The sequence below is a fragment of the Sarcophilus harrisii genome, chromosome 4 (assembly GCF_902635505.1).
Source record: "Sarcophilus harrisii chromosome 4, mSarHar1.11, whole genome shotgun sequence".
Taxonomy (NCBI): Eukaryota; Metazoa; Chordata; class Mammalia; order Dasyuromorphia; family Dasyuridae; genus Sarcophilus; species Sarcophilus harrisii.
Window position 1 is genome coordinate 378,183,860 of NC_045429.1, and position 22,559 is coordinate 378,206,418.

The 22,559-nt window shown below is 33.5% G+C and overlaps 1 protein-coding gene across 3 annotated transcripts in view; it reads right to left on the minus strand.

The window, feature by feature from the left end:
• The window catches only part of RGS7 (regulator of G protein signaling 7), a 648,000-nt gene that overhangs the window by 92,370 nt on the left and 533,071 nt on the right, over positions 1-22,559 (minus strand). For all 3 annotated transcript variants that reach the window (XM_003767790.2, XM_031966955.1, XM_031966954.1), the window contains 3 exons: positions 12,311-12,375; positions 11,256-11,332; positions 11,040-11,121 (listed from right to left, as the gene is read on the minus strand). In XM_003767790.2, the coding sequence (XP_003767838.1) occupies positions 11,040-11,121; positions 11,256-11,332; positions 12,311-12,375 (224 nt within the window). The remainder of the gene's footprint in view (positions 1-11,039; positions 11,122-11,255; positions 11,333-12,310; positions 12,376-22,559) is intronic.

Consider the following 22,559-nt stretch of genomic DNA (forward strand, 5'->3'; position numbering starts at 1 on the left):
AGATCAAAAACAACAACAGCAACAACAAGTCAAGGCTCAAATATGCCATTCAAAAATAGGAGAACATTACCTGGAACTAGAAGAAACCTTAGAGATCATCTAATCCAACCCTCATTTTATAAGTCTTTCTATCTCTAGAACAGTCACCATGGTGATATTGATTTAAACTTGTTACAAAGGCAGAAAATGGTTAAGGGACTTATTCAGGGGCACAATCATGGCTGCAGAGGTAAATCTAGAGCCTATGTATTCAGAACTATTGTCTGTGATTCTTTGACAAAAACACAGTCACACTGTATGTGGGCAAAAACAGCTTGGTAAAAGACTTGGTATAAAACAGAGATTCAATCTCATGAACATGTTAAACTTCGTTCTTAAGACTAATTTCTGCATATGTTAACAATGGATAGAAAAGCTCTCTTCAACCCCCAACTATATTTTGTAGAGTGCTAATTAGAACAGCTGCAAACTTAAATCAATGAGACATGTACTATCTCAGTCACTTAGAATTTCATCATAATTCTCTCCCCTTACCATACCTCTATTTATTGAGTCTTGCTATGGATATATTTCAGTTTTATTCACTACACTGGAACTCCTAAAGGGAGAGTTTTAGCTACCCTATGCCTATACTAGGGACCAGTTTTTAAAAGATAAAAAGAACAAGAAAAGCAACAACAACAAAAATAAGTAGCGTCCTGACTCCAAAGTCACTAACAGTATCACCTTTGCATATTAACATTTGTGGAGAAATCAAAGTACCAAAAAAACAAGTCAGGAGTAGAGCACCTCCTGTCTATGAGAAAATGACAATTTGAAGAGTGTTGGCATTTCCTGAACACATAAAATTGTTTCAAAACCTCTGAATTAACCTTCTGTCAATATATGGAAGCCCAGAGAACAGCAGTGTTATCCAGCGAGAAAAGGCAAATGGGAAACAGTCAAATGAGTAGAGTCTCTTGCTTAAAAACATACAGAACATTCTGAGTACTGCTTATTTTCTTCTAGAAAATAAAAATGATGGGCATCTTACTTCTATGGAGTTTCAAGGACATTATAGATGCAATCTAATGCAGAAATATGGAGGAGAGAGGTAATTTTCTATGTACACATGAAAAGTCATAGACTTTAAGACCAGAAGAGACTATGAACATTCACTATCCCAGCTGTCTTATTTTATTGATGAGGTCACATAAGTAATTATCAGAAGCTAAGCTAAAATCCAGAATGCATGACTTCCTGTCCAATGCTTTCTTACTATCTCATTTTTTCACCTATGTTAAAATTACAAACCATTGGAGGAAGCAGAGCCAAAATGACCAAATTAAGGCAGGGAACTCTCCAGATTCTCCCCTAAATCGCTCCAAATTCCTTTAAATTAATGATTCTAAATAAATTTTAGAATATCAGAACACACAAAAAAATGGAGTGGAACATTTTCTATCTGGAGACAACTTAGAAGGTCAGCAGGAAAGAGCTGTGGCACCAAGGTGGAGTCCAATGTGCAATCTTAGCCCCAGCCCCAGCCCAGAGTCCCAGAACCAACAAAGCAGGAAAAATGTGCCTTGGGTTTCTGGATCAGTGGTGGTACTGGCTGCTTCCAGACATCTCACTTAACAGACAACAAATAATAATTTCGAAGGCCAGCAAGAAAGATTTGTTAGTAGGATGAGAGGGCCTTGGGAAACTAGGAGTGGGCATGGGTGATGGTTTCAAAGGCAGTTTCCAGAGTTGTTTCAGCTCACAGTAAATCTTTTTACTAGCATTGAGGAAGGACTCTTTTGCTTTAGCACACCAGAACTTATAGCCACAGCAAAGCAATCCTTACAGTTCCAGAATAGAAAAAGAGTGCTTATGTTCAGATACCTAGAAGGATCTCTGAAAACAATTTGGAAGAGTGTACTCTTCACCTAAAAATAGAGAGCTATTTTAACAAAGAGGTAAAAGCCAAGTAATAGGCTAGGAATATGAGCAGAAAACAGACAACAGATAACAGAAAAAGATTCTGACATAGAAAGTTACTATGGTGAAAAGAAAGATAAAATACACACTCAGAAGAAGATAATAAAGTCAAAGCTTACCCATCCAAAACCTCTAAGAAGAATAAGAATTGATCTCAAGTCATGGAAAAGCTCTAAAAAATTTTTGAAAATTGAGTAAGATAAATAGAGGAAAAATTGGGAAGAGAATTGAGAGTGATATAAAAGGAAATATAAAAAGCTAATATGAGGAAAATAATGCCTTAAAAAGCAAAATTTCCCAAATGGGAAAGGAAATAGAAAAGCTTACTGAGAAAAAAATACTTGAAAATTAGAATTGAGCAAATGTCCCCAAAAATGAAAGAAATAGAAAACAATGTAAAATATCTCATTGGAAAAACAATGAACCTGGAAAATAGATCCAGGAGAAATAATTTTTAAATTATTGATCTGGGGGCAGCTAGATCGCACAGTGGATAGAGTGCCAGCCCTGAAGTCAGGAGGACCTGAGTTCAAATAGAGCCTCAGACACTTAACACTTCCTAGGTAGGTGACCCTAGACAAGTTACTTAACCCCAATTGCTGCAGCAAAAAAAAAAAAAAAAAAGTTTACATGAAAACTATGATTTAAAAAAAGAGCCTAGACATCATCTTAAGAAATTATCAAGAAAAAATGTTCTGATAGCTTAAAAACAGAGAATAAAATAGAAATTGAAATAACCCACCAATCACATTCTGGAGAGATCCCAAAATGAATATTCCCAGGTATAGTATAGCCAAATTCTGAAACTCCCAGGTCAAAAAGAAACTATCACCAGCATCCAGAAAGAAACAATTCAAGTTTAGTGGAGCCACATCAGAATAACACAAGATTTAGTAGCTTCTAATTAAAGAATCAGAGGGTTTAGAATGATATTCCAGAAAGCAATGGAGTTAGACTGGAACTCAGAATCACCTACTTAAAAAAATTAAATATACTCTTTCAGGGAGAAATGTGAATATTCAATAAATTAAAAGACTTTCAAGCATCTGTGATGCAAAGACCAGAACTGAATAAAATTTTGATTTTCAAATATAGAACTCAGAAAAAGCATAAGGGGGTAATTAGGAAAGGGATACTGTTAGGATTCTTACAAAGTGATGTCAGTTGTCTAATTTTAGCATCGTACTTAGCAGTTCTCTAGTTCAGAATTCACACCTTTCACACTTTTAAGAGTTCACATTAGTTCACACATTAATGTTTGAGATTTACAAGTCAGGATTCAGTCCAGAGATTCACAAGTCAGGAACCCACAATCCCACTCTTTCAGAGGAGGGGTCAACCTTTGAGCTCACACTCCTAAAAGAGCATATAAAAGGACAAGCACTAGAGATTTCTGAGAGATGGAGAAAGCAGGAGTCAGTGGAGGAGAATGAGAAGCCAAAGACTGCAGTCCGGCAGAACTGGGGATTTGGAAGAAGAGAGGCTGAAACTAGAAGAGGCAGAGGACTAGCAACAAGAGCTCTTGGAACCAAGGAGGGAGATAGGCCTCTAAGAAAACTAACCAGGCTATTTTGGAAGAGACAATAAAGGATCTGAACTTTAAACAGCTGGCTGCATTTGAGGTGATTATTGAAGTGAACTGAAACTAAGGCTGCCTCCAGAAGCTCCCTAAGAAATCTGCTCCCAGAGAATGATCATATTTTAGAAAAAAAAGAACACTACAGGATACCATAAGGGACTTATTAAATTTTTCAGTATATATTCCTATTTGTGAGGATCATACTTATGATTTATTAGAATTTTCTCATTAGGAGAAGGAATGTCAGAAGGAATGACAGAGGGAAGAGGTGTGAGTTGAATATGAAGGAATGCTATCTTAAAAAATAAAATAAAGGGGTGAGAGAGGAATGTACTGGAGAATGAGAAAGGAAGAAGTGGAATTCTGTAAATCATCTGCCATAAAAGAAGCAAGAAAAAATTTTTTCAATGCAGGGGAGGAAGGGAAAGGGAGGGTGAGTGAATGATCCTTATTATCATCAAAATTTGTTCAAAGAAATTATGGTTTTATATTTATATATATTTATCTTTCTACATCTTTATTTATACTTAATATGATATAGAAATCCATCTTACCCTGCCATGAAATAGAAGGAGAATTGGCTTCCAGGTGGGTAAAGGGTGATAGAAGAAAGGGCATATCGGGAAAGGGAGTAGTCAGGTGCAAAATCTTTTTGATCAAGGACAGGGTGAAAGAATAGAAAGAACACAATAAATGGGTGGGGGGAATACAGTTAGCAATAGTAACTAGGGGAATGAACTTCCAGGGGATGAAGACAAGATGGCAGAGTAAAACCAAGAAGCTGAAGCTTTCCTAGTATCCCTCGAAAACCACATGAAACCAAGGCTCTGAACAGAGTCATAATGATACCACTCTCTAGCTGAAGGTAGAAAGGAAAAACTTCAAGAAAAGTCAGTCTCACTAGGGTGAAAAGAGTGTTCAGTTCAGCTCAGACAAACTCAGAAAACTGGTGAGAGAGTATTAATCACAGCAAATCAATAATTGGGAGAAAATTTTTGAAGCAAGTTTCTCTGATGAAGGTTGCACTTCTCAAATGTATAGGGAACTGAGAAATTTATTTAAAAAGGGCCATTCTTCAATCGATAATTTATCAAAAGATATGAATTACAGTCAAAGGGCTATAAAATCATGCATATACTTTGACCTAACAATACCATTACTAGGCATGATTCCCAAAAGAAATTTTTTTAAAGGAAAAGGACCCATATGTACAAAAATATTTATAACATCTCTCTACTTAGGGTAAAGAACTGGAAACTAGGGGGATGCCTAGCAAATGAGGAATGTATGAATAAATTATGGAATATGCTTATGATGGAGTATTATTGCTCTGTGGGATTATGAGTTGGATGTTCTCAGAAAAGTACTGCAGTTAAGTACTCTAGAACTGGAAAATAATCCAGAACTTAAGCAAAGTAAAATGTACTATGTATGTATAAAGTAACAGCAAAATTGTGGAATGATCAGCTGTGAATGACTTTGCTATATTCAGCAATACAGTGCTCCATGACTTATAGTAAAAAAATATTATCCATATGCAGAAAAAGAACTGATTGTGTCTGAATGCAAATTAAAGCATACTTTTTTAACTTTATTTTTTTGAGGATTTTTTTGGAGTGAAGATCTATATTTTCTTTCGCAACATGACTCTTATAGAAATGTTTTGCATAACTTTACATGTGCCTTCTTCAAGAGGATTGGAGCTTGGGAGTAAGAGAAAGAATATGAAACTCAAGGTTTTAAAAACACATATTTTTTTCCATGTAACTAGAATATAAAAATATTAAATATAAAAAAGAAAAGAAACAAATTACAAAACATACAGTATGTTTTTGGTATCCTCCCCTCTCCTTTTCAACACAATTCTCCTACTTCTTTTTTTCCCCCTCTTCTTCACTAGACACCCTATTCAAGTTATTGTTGGCCACAGAACTCCTCTTACTTCAACAATGTTGTCTAGCACTGTCTTCCTCCCCAAAGCCCATACTATAAAATTACTTGCTTTCTCCTCTTCCAATTATCAGTTAAATTGTTTTTCTCCCACTATATAATCATGTTCCTTTTTTCTGATGATTTATCTTGCTTCTCTTCCACAATGACAACTGATGGTTAACCTATTCATGATGGCTCCTGGCTGATTACAATGGCATTCATAATGGAATGACATCTCTCTGAAGTTGCTAGTACATTGGGTGAATCACCATATAAGATTTATTTAGAATATGGACATGCATTACATAGGATGAGAAGGCATGGATACATTTTGATTGGCACCTTCGATGAAATACTCACATAGATAAGATACTGAATTATTTTTTTTCCTCAGCCCCAAATAAAAACATCTTTTTTTTTTTTTTCTTAGCATGGCTGACATTGGAAAGAATCAATAATCTAATTAACAAGTTAAGGAATTTATACAAAGGTCTGAATGATGTCATCACTCCTGAAGAACAAAAGGAATGAAGGATCTTGTGAGACCAAGAGCTATTAACATTTTAAAGGAAAAATAATAACCTATGTGAATCTCTAATTGGTTGTACAATATATGTGAATTATATAGTAATATCACAGAATGATAGCATCATAGATTTAGAGTTTGTGAGATATCAAAGATTATTGAGTCCAAACTCCTCATTTTAGTGATGCAGAAACTGATAACTATAGAGGTAACTGGAATTGCCCAGGATCAGAATTTATTTCTGAGATAGGATTTGAAGCCAGGTTTTAGAAAAACCAAGTACTGTTTTTTTTAAGTCCTCAATAATAATATTTCCAGGTAGGAGGACTGGTATATAATTATAGAGAATAAATTAGGCATAGTCTTAGAAAAAAATCTTACCATATTGAATTATAAGTAAAATATCTCAATGGTTACAATTTAATAATAAGCTATGCTTATTTTGTTTGTGACAGTGCAGTTTTCACCACACATTGCATAATAAAGCAAGACCTAATTTTTTAAAGGGAAGCCAGCCAGATAAGTTCCACTTCAGACATTATAAAAATGCAAAAATAGAAGCAAATTCAACATAGAATTTAATAGCTCTGTAGCTCACAAACATTGAAACCTGAATATATAAAAGAGACATGTTGAGTACAGATTTGGTCTGTTCCTTAAGGATATTTATGAGGTCACTCTTAAGGTACTAATTCCCACCATCCTTGATATTTTTCCCACTTCTCAAGTCTATTGTGCACTTTGATTATATTAAGAAATACATAATCCCATAATTATCTAAGCAAGACTTACATAAAATTTTTGTTTTGTTATAGAAAATAGGTTTTGTTTTTCTCTCGTTGGCCTCTCTAGCTCAGACATCTGGGAGTCAACCAGTAATAAGTGTTTTCTTACAATACAGCACTGCTTAGCAAAAGATCTTCCCTCCTTTCCTTCCTTCCTTTCTCTCTCCCCCTTTCTTTCTCAAGTTAAATTGTTACAGATCTTATGGGTTCTTGACTAGTTATCTCTGGACCAATGACAAATAACTGTGAAGCCTTAGTATACAATTAACAAATGGGAATAGTAGAATAAAAGAAAGGATAGGAAAGGAGGGGAAAAAAGAAAAATTTCTAGGGGTAGGAAAATGACAAGTGAAGTAGACAGAACAGTAAAGGAAGGCAAAGAAGTAGGAGATGGAGAAAGAAAAGGTAGGGAGAAAATGAGTAAATAGGGATTAGAAGAAGAAATGAATGAAGGAAACAAGCATTTATTAAGTGCCTAATATGTTCCAGAATTGTACTAAGCGCATTGCAGATATCTCATTTGATTATGACAATAGCTTTGTGAGAATTTTACATTTTACAATATTCCCATTTCACAGTTGAGGAAACTATGACAGAGAAATTAAGTTAATTTGCCCAGGGTCACACAGCTAATAAGAATCTGAGGGAGGATAAGATCTCAGATTTTCCCAACTCTGTTCACTCTGCCACCTAAAGTCTAGGAGAAGAGTGAAAGAAGAAAGCTGGAAATATGAGGTAAGTGACTGAACAGAAAATTATATATATATATATATATGAAAAGAGAGGAAGAGGAGAAGAGATGAGAAAGAAATTGAGTAGAATTTATAAAGTAAAGCCCCTGAAAGGACAGATGGTGTCCTTTAAAAATAAAAAGGTCATGACTAAAATTTAAAGCATGAGTTAATTCTTTCCCCATTGATTTATTGATTATTCATATGCTGTCTGACTCAAATAACTTCAATTAATTTTAGTAAAGCAAATAAATGACCAAAAAAGTATCATAAGATGAGAGAAGCTAAATGTCACTGTTGAGAAAATGTTGGGCCTAAAGCCAGAAAGATTTATCTTTGTGAGTTCAAATGTAGCGTCAGATATACTAGCTGTGTGATCCTAGGCAAGTAACTGATACCTGTTTCCTATAGTTTCCTCATCTATAAAATGATCTGGAGAATGAAATGGCACCACTCTAGTAACTTAGCTAAGAAAACTCCAAACTAAGAAGACAAATAGTCTGATGTGGCTGAAAAAACAACTGAACAACAATAATCATAAGATGAGCTAAATTTGCTCATTATTATTATTTTTAATGATTTTATTGCTCATAATGTCTAGAGGGCTGGAACTCTGAAAAGGTGTCTTGAATCTAAGACAGCAGAGTACTTAAGGCTAATTATCTACTCACTGTGAGATAATAGTTCGTTCTATAAACATATACTTTGATGATGTGGAGATGTGATGGCTCTCCTCAGGATTGGTGCCTGCTATTGTTAATGCTGTAAAGTTACCCATGCATATATCCTGTAAATAAAAGGCTATTAAATAAAAACAAAACAAAAAAAAAAGATTTCCAGTAAGGTAGAAGAGGAACAACATACCACCTTCTGAAAACAGTCTATTGTACTTTATGGTAGTTTAATTCTTAGAAAGGTTTTCATTAAAGAAAACATAAATTAAAAAAAAAAAAAAGGATTGGTGCCTGCTAAATGTGGTGTGGTGAGGTAATGGGAGGCAAAGATTGGAGGGCTGAGGGAGAGGGTCAGAGTTTCTCTGCTATAGCATGCTCAGGAGGGAAGACTTCAGGCTCCAGACTACAAGACTCCAGGTTCCTTTGACAAGACATGTGGCAGTTTACCTGCCTCCTTCACTTCTCCTCTTAAAGACCAAGGACTTTGATCCTGAGGCCCTCCAAAAAGCTAGCCCAGATACTATAATAATGTCTATAGATGAAAGACTACAAGCAGGTAGGCTTGAAATGAGCATTCATTGATGTGATGATATTTAGGGGAAGATTCTGTTAAGTGATTAGTTGAATATGTAGTTGAATAAAAAATAATCATTGTTATTATAAGAAGCACTGGCATTCATTATTAGGTGTCTACCATATTAGATGGTGAAGATAAAAAGTCCAAAACCAAAACTTTTTTTTCCAGGTGCTTGAATGGATGTATAAGCCATAAGAATGACTAAGTAAGTGCCAAGTATAATTTTGAGAGAGAAAATAAAGATAATGAATGGAAAAAATTAAGGTGAAAAAAAAGATAAAGTCTAAGCTGTTTATGAAATAAGTTAGGAATTTTAGAAGGAGAGGGGGACTTGAAAGTACATTGTATTCTTAAGTAATTATTTGTTCAAAGGCATGAATGTGAAATATGGAATGTTAAGAGAGAATAGGGCAAACTAATTGGGTCACAGAAAGATTTAAAGATTAATATAAAATAGAATTGGAAAGATAGGACAGGGGCAAGATTACAGAGGACTATAAATGCCACATTGAAGATTTGATAAATTAGTCTTGGAAGCAATTGACAATTTTGGAGTAAGAGGATGACATAGCCAAATCTGTACTATAAGAATAACAATTTGACAGCTCTTTGGAGGATGGCATGCAAAAGGAAAAGATTAATCTTGAAGTTAGTAGGCAAAGACCATATTATAAAGCTATTATGACAGTTCATTGGAAAAGTAATGCTACCTTGGGGAGAGGGGAGTTAAGGGAGAAAGGGAAAAAATCGGAACATAAAATCTTACAAAAATGAATGTTAAAAACTATTTTACGTGTATTTGAAAAAAAAATGTTGTTGTAAATCCTGGATGGGAACAAAAAAAATTCTCTAAGTCATTATTGATTAGAAAATTTAAATGTAAACAATTTGTTATCCTATTTCGCCTATTAGATTGACTAATATGATAGAAAAGGAAAATAAGAAATTCCAGAGGAGCTGTGGGAAAATAGATACACTTAAACACTATTGGTGGAATTATGGAATGATCCAACTATTTTGGAGAACAATTTGGAACTATGCGCAAAGGATTATAAAATTGTAAGTATCCTTTGACTCAGTAATACTACTATTTGGTCAGTATCTCAAAGAGATCAAACTCAAAGGAAAAGAATCTATATACAGAAAGGTATTGATAACAATTTTGAAGGGATGCCTATGAATTGGGGAAAATTGCTAAACAAGTTGTGACATAAGAAGTGACAAAGAGGACGTTTTCTGAAAGTCCTGGGAAGACCTATATGAACTGATTCAAAGTAGAGTAAGCAGAACCAAGAGAATATTGTATATAGTAATAGCAATATTGTAAAGGTAATCAACTATGAAAGACAGCTACTCAGATTAAGATGATGATCCAGGATAATTCTGAAGGTTTCATGATGAAAAATGCTACCCACTTTCACAAAGGGAATTGACAAATCGTGGGTGCAAACTGAAAAATATATATTTTTTGTTTTTCTTGTTTTTTTGTGACATAGATAACATGGAAATATGCTTTGAATTGATTTCATATGTATAATTGATGTCATATTGTTTACTTTGTCAGTGGGTAGGGGAAGGAATGAAGTGAATGAGAATTTTTGGAACCCCCAAATTAAAAGAATAAATAGAATATTTTCTTAAAAGGGGATCATTGGAGACATCTCAGAGAAAACACAATCAATGAAGTCATGGAATCAGGAGCTATCTTAAGCAATCAAAAAGTGAGTATAAAATTCTGAAACAAATGGTTTAAACAAATTTTAAAAGAATATGACTCAGGAAGAAGAATTGTAAATTGAGAAAATGGCAGGGTGAAGTGAAGGCTTTGTAAGACTAGGAGAGACATTGGTATATATATATATATATTTTTTTTTACACACATACCTACTTATATACATGGATATATACATATATATAATATACACATACACATAGACAGAAAGAGAAATAGAGAAATAGACATAGACTGAAAAAAGAGGCAGAGAATAAGCAAATATTGAAGATTAGAGAAAAAAGAGTATGATTGAGGAGTCAAAATCGAAATCATTAATATCATGCTAAACAGAAGATCATATTTATTTTTAATAAAATATCAGATATCATGCTACTGAACATTTGCTTACTTATGGAAAGAAGTGGTCATGTTTTGTTAATTATTTCCCAGGTCAATTTGAGAATCATGTATTCTCACACATAACTCATATCAAAATAGCCTCTTCCTCTGACAAAGGTTGAGATGATAGATTTGAAAATTGTTTCATGCCTTTACTTACTACTGGTCTGTGTACATCCCAGAAAGCTCGTTCTTGGCTATCAAGAATCTTCCTTTCTATCTTGTCTCTTTTCTTGTCAACTCTGTGAACAATGTAGAGATAAGAAAACACCCCACTAATTATGATACTTCTTATTTTTGTTGTTTTATAATATTTCATTTGCAAGGTAAAAACCTCCCAAATGTGCACAAATAAGCATGACTCACAAATACTCACTTTGCTTGTGCTTCTGCTTGCATAAAAATAAATTCCCACTTCCGGGCAAATGCTCGTTGCAGTCTAGCCAAGCTTTCCTGAAAATACAGCACAAGTTAAGAAGATTTAAGACCATATTTTTCTGCTATAGATTACTAACAGCTAGAGTTATTTGAAAAGTCAAATGTAGAGTTATTATTAAAATGATACATGTATGCATCTAAGCCTTAATTTAAGCTACTTTCTTTTATAAAATTACCATAATTAAAGTAGTGTCTTTTAAAAGTGTAATTAAAAACCTACAGTATACATAAAGATCTTTTTTTGTTTTGTTTTGTTTTGTTTTCAGAATTATGCTAGGAAGCACCATGGAAATATAATCAGTGCATCTGTCAGTGCTTTCACTTTCCATCAAATAATAAGGAATTAACTTTGACTATAGATTAGATTTTGTTTATAATCTTTTTGTCATTCCTTGGCTCATTTTCAATGATCTTTAATTTGTTTAATATCTGAAAAGAAAGAAATCGGGTTCTTGCTAATGTCTTTCTGTTGAAAAGGCCATTTCCCCCATCATAAGGATCTTTAAGTTCATGTTGGTAGTGTGATAGTGGAAGGAATCCTGGATTTAGAGTCAGAAGACCTAGGGACTGTGTTAATATTTGCGATACAAAGAAAGGTATAAATCACCATTGCCCTCAAGGAATTTCATAGTCTGATGGGGTAGACAACATGCAAATTATTATATACAAACATTATATAGGATAAATTGGGGGTTTGGTTGCAGATATCAGCACAGTACCTGAAACACAGCAACCACTAAATCCATCTAGTCACTTCACTCCAGCACACAGTTGCTTATTTTGTAGAGACTTATCAGATTGATGGACAGAGTGAGAGATGGCAGGATGGGGCAAATTTGATAAATTTCTTACACCATCTGATTGCAATTCCAGTAACCCATAAAGGTGTAAAATGAAGTGAGTACAAGCAAAGGCACCTGTGCTCAGTTGCTATTTACTTAAAAGTCTTCATTTATCTGAAAATCTAGAGAAGGTCTAAGGTTAGTTACTTACAGCTTCATAGTCTGCTAGCTCCAGTCGGGCTTTGTTTTGCATTGTTCTCTTGCACAGGTAAACAGCTGAAAAAACAAGGACAAGAATCAACCATTTCCCACTTGCCTCTTAAAACCAGGATTCAATTGATCAGACTAAAGTGATTTCACTGTTCTCAGAAATGTAGTTTGTATTTTTTTCCTTTCATCAATTGAAGATAGCTGGTGGCACATTAAGTAGAACTCTATGTCTAAAATCAAGAAATACTGAGTCCTCTGGTCTCTTACGCTTACTAATTGTATGACTAAGGACAAGTCACCTAAACACTGTCTCAGTTTCCTCAACTATAAAATGGAGCAGCATTCATCTCTCAGGATTGTTGTGAGGTTTAAGTAAAATATTAATAAAAATTATTTAGTACATTGCATGACACAGTAGTTATTATATAGATTCTTATTCCCTTAAATCCCTAAAATTATGGTTTCTGATACATTTATTTTCCATTGAGTTTATTAAGGACCTATTCTATTCCAGGCATTGTGTGTGATACTAGGAATAAAAAGGAAAAAAAAAAATTTTAAACAGCTCCTACCCTTAAGGTGCTTACATTCCAAGCAACAAATAGCAAAATATTTATTTACCAGAGGTCAGACATAATGATAGTATCCATCAATTCATTCAAAAAACATTTACATAATATTGAAAATTCACAATAAAATAGGCACATTTGCTAATGCACATATGAATGTAGAAAGCCAGATTGGTTTAGTGGATAGAGAACAGGCCTCAAAACCACTATAACCTCCATGGTACCCTGGACAAATTACTTAACATCTTACTACTCTAAAATAGTCCCTAAAAACGGAAGTTATATAGGAGTACAAGAGGAGTATACAGTTATACCAACCTTCATTGAGAAACCATGTTTCTTCTCCTATAGCAATAAAAGTATAAATCCACTTTCTATATTCCTATGTGTACTTATGTGTGTGTCTGTGTGTGTGTGTATATATATAAATATGCATTTTGTATATAGCATATATAGCTAATAGTGATAGAAATAGCTATCATCTCAACTATGAAAGTCTTGGTTTTTCTCAGAATATCAATGATCCAAGGCAATCCCAATAAACTTTGGATAGAAAATGCCATCTGCCATCTGTATCCAGAGAAAGAACAATGGAGACCAAATGTAAATCAACACATACTATGTTTCCTTTTTCTTCTTGTTTTTCTCTTGTAGATTTTTTCCCATCATGATTCTAAAGAAATGTGTATAAAAAATGAATGTATATATATATTTATATATAACCAGAAAAAACAATTTAAAATAGCTATTATTTGTATTCAGTATTAATTAAAACATCTTGCTTAAATGAAATTTCTTTTTTTAGATACTATCATTCTTGAGGCTTTTCTATAAGAGACAACTCCAATTACATTATTTTCAACTTATCTAGTACAATCAGTACCCCAAATAACTTCTTTTTCTTTTTCTTTCTTTCTTTCTTTCTTTCTTTCTTTCTTTCTTTCTTTCTTTCTTTCTTTCTTTCTTTCTTTCTTTCTTTCTTTCTTTCTTTCTTTCTTTCTTTTTGGAAATGACAGCTCTCAGGAAAACAATTCCTTGAGGTACTAAATGGCTAGTCTATATAACAGCTCTAAAAATAGGACCTTAATTAAGAAATTTTGCAATAACAGGTTCCTATTTATTCTTTCCTCTTCACATTTTTGGCAAGTGGTATTTTTCATAAAATTATGTACTTTACTAAGCACAGGGCACTGTTTCCCTCCTTCCTTATCTCTGTGTTTTTTAATTGAATGGTCATCTTTGAATGTTTCAATATTCATTTAGGATAATAATACATGTTGAGCCAAAGCCAGCTCACCAAAATTAGTAGTGTTTATTGCTGTCAGCTTAAGTACTATAACTCTGACTTTCCTTATTTCAGCTGACTTCTATTTGGAAAACCTAGAGTACCAGGATACATGGGGACAAAGGTCATTTCTAACTTTTCCATAGTCAGATTTCTATAGGGGAAGCTGGAATGACAGATGGTAAATGAGACTGAGATGATAGAGCACAATGGTACTAAACAGAGTAGACATAATAAATGTTTTTTGTGTTTGCATTAGTGCACGTAGGCCAAGAAGTTACAGAACCACTATATTGATGAATCAAAATATCCTTAACATATGATTTAGCCAGCTTTATAAGGGGAGTGCTGGAGTTAGTGGCAGCAAGGGAAGGAGGGATCTGTTGAAGTATTGCCAAAAGCATGAACCTTTTTCTGGGTTGTTGAAGAAGAAAATGCTTTTTCTTCCCTAACTCTATCAATTACCCATACTGCTACAGATGTTTCACATGATATTATTAATATAATGTTTCTTTAAAGGAGTGATCTTATTCTATGAAGGCATACAAATGTATGCACATGAAGTGTATATTTTTGGTCTAATAATCTACAATAAGGATTTCTTTGAATTCAACTTAACATTGAACATTTTACAAGACAGTAACCACACCCCTGGTAAACACACATCTTCCTATTAATTCCTAAATTGATTGGGACTTAATATTATCAGCAAGTATTTACATAGTGTTTTAAAACTTGCAAATCCCTTTAAAGATGTCTCAACTTATTCTCAAAATAATGCTAAGAACCAAATGTCATTGTTATCCCATTTTAAAGATGAAGAAAGTGAGGCCTACAGATGTTGAGAGATTTGTTTTCTCAGGATCATACACTTCATAAGTGTCTGATTTCAGACTTGAATCTAGGTCTGCCTAGATTATTTGGCAACATAATTTAAAGTTTTTTTCAAATGAAAATGATGTTATATCTTTAAAGGAATCTTGTATGATTTTAACAAATTTGTGGGTAACATTTTATTGGAAGAGATCCTAAAAGTCAGTATGTTGCTATATTAATTTAAAATAAAAAAAAAAACACCCATGAAGATCAATGGAATATTGCATTGACTGTATGTCAGCTTGTTTTGTTACTATAAAGATGATATTTGCTAGAGAATTTCATTTGCCTTTTCCTCTTCATGTCTATATCAAATAGAAATGACATTGAGCTTATTCTTACAAAGAACTTTGTAGAGAAAAGAAGTAGGAATATGTATTAGTATTTATTTTATATTTTATTTCATAGTAAAAATGTCCTTGGTTTTTCCATTTTTATTATCTTTTTTCTTCAGTTATCATAAGAATTGATCTCTCATTACCCTTCAAATTGTGTCACTTCTAAAACATATCTGCTTTGTGTATAATTTGTTAAGTCCAGCTACTTATTCAGCTACCAGTACATACTTGGTATCACTTCTACTTTTTCATGTAGCAAATTGACAACTGTGATGTTAGAATCCAAATATGGTTATTCTATAGTAACTGAAGAAATTAATTTGTCATAGTTTTACTTTTTTTTCTAATAGTTTTAACTGCCCTCAGAATGTCATTTGAGAAAATTTCTGTAAAGATTTCCCTGCCTCTTTTAGTAACTTTTCTTACCTCTTAAAATTTGTCACCAACATATTCTGTTTTAAACTAGTATTGCCATTGCTTTTATCTTCTTTTCACTTGGCAAGGAGATCGAGATTGCTAATCTTTAGGATTTTTCTTCCCTTCATTCTGACCATTGATTTATATTGTTAAGATTCACTTGGAAATGGCAATAGTCTATGTGATAGACTTGGGATGGAAAAATGTCATCCACATCCAGAAGGAAAGAAATGGAAACTGTGGATCAAGCATACTGTTTTCACCTTTCTGTTTATTTCTTTTTTTTCTTTCTCATGTTTTCACCCTTTTGTTCTGATTTTTCTTTTACAAGATGACAATTGTACAAGTATTAGCCATATCAGATTACTTGCTCTCTTGGATAGAGTAAAGGAAAAAATAGTATAACTCAAAATCTGGCAAAAATAAATTGTAAAAATTATCTTTAATGTTATTGGAAAAATAAAATACAATTGAGAAAAAATAAATTAAAACTGGATATGTTTCTTTTTATGTGAAAATTTACTATGACCTAAATAAAAATACTCTCAAAAAAGTATGCATTGATGTCTACTCTTTTATCCACTCTTCCCATAGCTGTCAAAATAATCCTGGCTGCTGAAAAACAAACAAACAAACAAACAAACAAAAACAAAAACAAATCTGTTGGTAGCTCTTATTATATGTATGATTAAGAAGCATTTTTGCTTTTAAATTTTTTCTGTAATCTGATTATAATGTCCCTTTCTGAATCATTCATATTACTTTTCCTCAAGTGCTCTATGTTCTGGCCAAATTGGCCTATTTGCTATTTCTCAAATTTGTATTTTGTTTTCCGTGAATTCACACAGGTTATGTTCAAAGCCTGAAAAGAATCCTAGCCATAAAGAATGAGATTATAAATAAATTAGAAGAACATAGGATACTTTACCTCTCAAACCTGTGGAGGAGGAAGGAATTTGTGACCAAAGAAGAACTAGAGACCATTATTGATTACAAAATAGAAAATTCTGATCTTATCAAATTGAAGTTTTTGTACAAACAAAACTAATGTAGACAAGATTAAGAGAAGCAATAAACTGGGAAAACATTTTTACAATCAAAAATTCTGACAAAGGCCTCATTTCCAAAATATATGGAAAATTGACTCAAGTTTATAAGGAATCAAGCCATTCTGCAACTGATAAATGGTCAAAGGATTTGAACAGACAATTCTCAGATGAAGAAATGGAAAGTATTTGTAGCCACATGAAAAGATGCTCCAAGTCATTATTAATCAGGGAAATGCAAATTAAGACAACTCTGAGATACCACTACACACCTATCATATTGGCTAGAATGACAGGGAAAGATAATGTGGAATGTTGGAGGGGCTGTGGGAAAACTAGGACATTGATACATTGTTAGTGGGATTGTGAATGCATCCAGCCATTCTGGAGAGTGATTTGTAACAATGCTCAAAAAGTTAGACTGTGCATACCTTTTGATCCAGCAGTGTTACTACTGGGCTTATATCCCAAAGAGATCTTAAAGAAGGGAAAGGGACCTGTATATGTAAGAATGTTTGTGGTAGCCCTCTTTGTCGTGACCAGAAACTGGAAACTGAGTGGATGCCCATTAATTGGAGAATACTGAATAAATTGTGGTATATGAATATTATGGAATATTATTGTTCAGTAAGAAATGACCAACAGGATGATTTCAGAAAGGCCTAGAGAGACTTACATGAACTGATGCTGAATGAAATGAGCAGGACCAGGAGATCATTATATACTTCAACAACAATACTATATGATGATCAATTCTGATGGACATGGCTCTCTTCAACAATGAGATGAACCAAATCAGTTCTAATAGTGCAGTAATGAATTTACTGCTACACTCTGCAAAAGAACTCTGGGAAATGAGTGTGAACCACTACATAGAATTCCCAATCCCTGCATTTTTGTCCACCATTTGTCCACCTACATTTTTGATTTCCTTCACAGGTTAATTGTACATTATTTCAAAGTCTGATTCTTCTTGTGCAGCAAAATAACTGTCTGGACATGTATAAGTATATCGTATTTAACATATACTTTAACATATTTAACATGTATTGATCTATTTGTCATCTGTGGGAGGGGGTGGAAGAAAGGAGGGGAAAAATTGGAACAAAAGATTTTGCAATTGTCAGTGCTGAACAATTACCCATGCATATATCTTGTAAATAAAAAAGCTATAATAAAAAAGAAATGAATCCTAGCTCTCCTTTTTTGCGTTTCATGCAATTTTTATCTTCATTCATGGTTTATTCCATGTGTGACTTCTTCCACAAAATCTTCTGTAATCTCTCCATTTATAAGTTCTCTTTGTGTCCTCTTATTGCTTGTCTGTGTATATATTCTGTCAGTTAGATTGTAAATTCATTTAGAGCAGGACCCATTATCATTTATGTCTTTACTTTTATAGTCCTTCATATAGTGCTTTGTTTACATACACTTTGTTGGATGTTCAATAAATATTGGTTGAATCAAATTGATAATTGCATATTAAAAAAAAAAAAAACTATGTCTCCATAGGAAATGTGTCCTTAATTACATTTCTTCCCTTGTTTCCTGTTTGATGTTGGCATAATGTGTTCAAGTCTTGACCTCGTATTATCCTTCAATACTTTTCATTTTTGCCACAAAATTTAGCTGATATAATGAACAAAATAAACCAGAAATGGGAGAAATACCTGACAAGAATGTTTACTCTGTTTTCACCTGACAATATTTGATGCATAAAGTTTAAAAGTAAGACTACAGATTACCTGATTATGAAATCTTACAAGTCCAAGCAATTTGGTTTGGTTTTAAATACATAACTCCACATTTCTATTTTACAATTTTCATTTAATTCCAGTATAGGGCTTCAACTAGCCAATAATAAAAACAAAAAAAGGAGAGGAAAGTAGCAACCTCTCATTCTTGATGAATCTCTGACAAAGGCTTTTGCTCTTGGGCCTATGGTGGCTGCCATTTGTTTATGTGTCCAGTTTTCTAACCCTTTGGCTACAGAGAGTGTTTGTACATGTGTAGGCACCTTGAAGCTACAGCTTCATAAAAGCCAAACTGCAGTTTTGTAAACATTTACTTGGATAATTTTTGCTTTCTTGCCTGGAGTATTGCCCTTAATCAAATTTCCAACACCTGGCTCCTGAAATGCTATTTTCAGATTATTCACAGATCAGCTATTGTCTTCTCTTCACTCTCATCTCTACTTGATGATTTTATTCAGATATGGAAAACTTCTTTTGCAACTTTCAAATCCATTTTCTTTAGGAAAGTTGATTCTAAACTGTTAGGTAATATAACAGGTGATTAGACTAGGTTCTTTAGACTTGTGACTATAGGGAATGTTGACTCTTGCCCTCTATTCTGGAGATTATCTAAAATGATTATCATCCTGCAAGTTTAATAACAGCTAAATAAAAGGGAGAGTCTCTCCACAACAACAACAACAAAGTTAACATTCCAAGAAGGATTAACTGATGAAAACTTCTACTATCCCCACTAGTTGATTTAACAATAGCATAAGGATATGAAGAGACCAATCTGGTGTACATTACTTCAGCATCCAAGAGGCCACTGTGCATTGCAAACCATCTCTCAGACCTGGGAATTTTACTATAGCAAGTTCCCTAAATACATAGGATCTTACTATCTCTTAATCAACAGAAAGACATCAACAAGCAGTAGGGTATGAAGACAGATCTTTAAGTGGAGAATAAAGATAATATAAACCAGGAAATTTGGGGATGAATTCCAGAAACCTAAATAATGAAATTACTGAAGAAAAACCAAATACATGACCCTGTCATGAAAGGTGTCACAGTGTATAGAGATCTAGGCCTGGATTCTCAAAGTCCTAAATTCAAATCTAACCTCAAATACTTATTAGCTGTGTGGTTATGGGTAAATAATTTAACTTGTCAAATCCTGTATAGTGATTCCACTCAATGTTTTGGGGGCTTTCCTGCTAAACATAGCCTGTCCAGTTATGTCTCACTACTCCTACTTTACCAACATATTTATCCAACCATTCCCATTCCCCAATCAAATGCCTCTTTCTAATCATTTCCTTGATGGTATTTATAAAATGCAATTTTTTATTAGTAATGTTGTTGAGCTGGCTCATGAACACCATGTATCTGTCGATTTTCCTTTGAAGGACTATCAAATTTAAATCTTTGGCACTGAGCTCTTCTATATATAAAAAGGATTGAGACATTAAATAAATAACCTAATGTTAGATATGTAGGACTAGATAATGATAGTGTGGAACTTTATAATTGCTTTGATTTTCTTTTGCCATGACATACTATTTATTTATTATTTTTAATAAGTATTTTTTATTTTGAAAAAAAATTCTTTACAACATTATCCCTTGCGCTCACTTCTGTTCTGACTTTTCCCTTCCCTCCCTCCACCTCTTCCCCTAGATGGCAAACAGTCTTATACATGTTAAATAAGTTACAGTATATCCTAGATACAATATATGTGTGCAGAACCAAACAGTTCTCTTGTTGCACAGGAAGAATTGGATTCAGAAGGTAAAAATAATCTGGGGAGAAAAATAAAAATGCAAACAATTTACATTCATTTCCCAGTGTTCTTTCTTTGGGTGTAGCTGCTTCTGTCCATCCTTGATCAATTGAAACTGAGTTAGATCTTCTCTTTGTCGAAGAAATCCACTTCTGTCAGAATACATCTTCATACAGTATCGTTGTTGAAGTATATAATGATCTCCTGGTTCTGCTCATTTCACTTAGCATCAGTTTATGTAAGTCTCTCCAAGCCTCTCTGTATTCATCCTGCTGGTCATTTCTTATAGAACAAGAATATTCCATAACATTCATATACCACAATTTATCCAACCATTCTCCAATTGATGGGCATCCATTCATTTTCCAGCTTCTAGCCACTACAAACAGAGCTGCCACAAACATTTTTGGCACATACAGGTCCCTTTCCCTTTTTTAGTATCTCTTTGGGGTATAAGCTCAGTAGTAACACTGCTGGATCAAAGGGTATGCACAGTGTGATAACTTTTTGGGCATAATTCCATATTGCTCTCCAGAATGGTTGGATTCGTTCACAACTCCACCAACAATGCATCAGTGACCCAGTTTTCCCACATCCCCTCCAACATTCATCATTTTTTCCTGTCATCTTAGCCAGTCTGACAGGTGTGTAGTGGTATCTCAGAGTTGCATGACAAACTATTTAGAATGTTAAAACATAAACATTATTTTCAGAATTCAGAACAAACATTGTTTTTTTCTTTCCAATTTCATGAATTTAATTTTGTTTCAAAGTTCATATGAAGCCTTTTCCAATAGTTTTCTAGGAAATAATTAAGAGATAATTATGAGGTTTTAGTTTGTCAAATATGCAAGTGATTTAGTAATCAACTATTGTAGGAAAAGTCCCTAGTTTTAAATAAAATTTACAGGGCCTTAGATTAAACAATGCTTTCTACTCTATTTTTATAATATGGAGATAGATATTGTCTTAGTATGCAAGCAAGAGTAAGCAAAAGGCTTTTGAATTAAAAAGACATATGTCCATATCCCATTTAGCTTATGGGAAGTTTATGGAAAAGGGGTGGCTAATTTTTTTTTTGTCATGGATGGAACCCTTTGGCAGTTTGGTCAACTCTCCTGATCTCTTCTTAAAATAATGTTTTAAATGCATAAAACAAAATATACAGGACTACAAAAGTTATATTGAAATATAAGCATATTTGATAATAAATATATAACAAATATACATATACACATTTAGTTTGTATATGAATATTCATTATAATGAACACTCATTCATGAATGTATGCAATATATGTATATATTTATATTGTGTACACATGTGTATGTGTATTTTTTGTCACAGATCCCAGGTTGGCAATGCTTAGTATAGAACATAAAATAGCATTTGAAAAAATGTAGCCAATGAACAATGGTGATATAATTTGTTATATTTTTTTTCTATGTCCCAAATGTGTCATTTTAATAAAGGAAACAGAGCCTATTTTACAGAGCATATTATGTACACCAAGGCCAAAGATTCACAGTATGATTGGATGGTTTGGCAACTTGTTGCCCACAGTGATTGATGTGTTAGGCTAAGGCATATTTAGTTCTCCTGGGAGAGATTATTTTCATGTAAAATCTTGGTTTTATGTCCTTCTAGAAAGTCATTGTGCAAATAAGATCACTTGAAGTGGCACAGTAAGGGCTGAAAACATTTCCTGAAGTTAAAGAAGCCCTTTTATTTTTTAATATTTAATTTTTTTATTATTATAACTTTTTATTGACAGAACCCATGCCTGGGTAATTTTTTTTACAACATTATCCCTTGCACTCACTTCTGTTCCGACTTTTCCCCTCCCTCTGTTCACCCCCTCCCCCAGAGAGCAAGCAGTCCTCTACATGTTGAATATGCCACCATATATCCTAGATACAATATATATGTGCAGAACCAAGCAGTACTCTTGTTGCACAGGAAGAATTGGATTCAGAAGGTAAAAAATAACCTGGGAAGAAAAACAAAAATGCAAGCAGTTTACATTCATTTTCCAGTGTTCTTTCTTTGGATGTAGCTGCTTCTGTCCATTCTTAATCAACTGAAACTGAGTTAGATCTCTTTGTCGAAGAAATCCACTTCTATCAGAATACATCGTCATACAGTATCGTTTTTGAGGTATATAATGATCTCCTGGTTCTGCTCATTTCACTCAGCATCA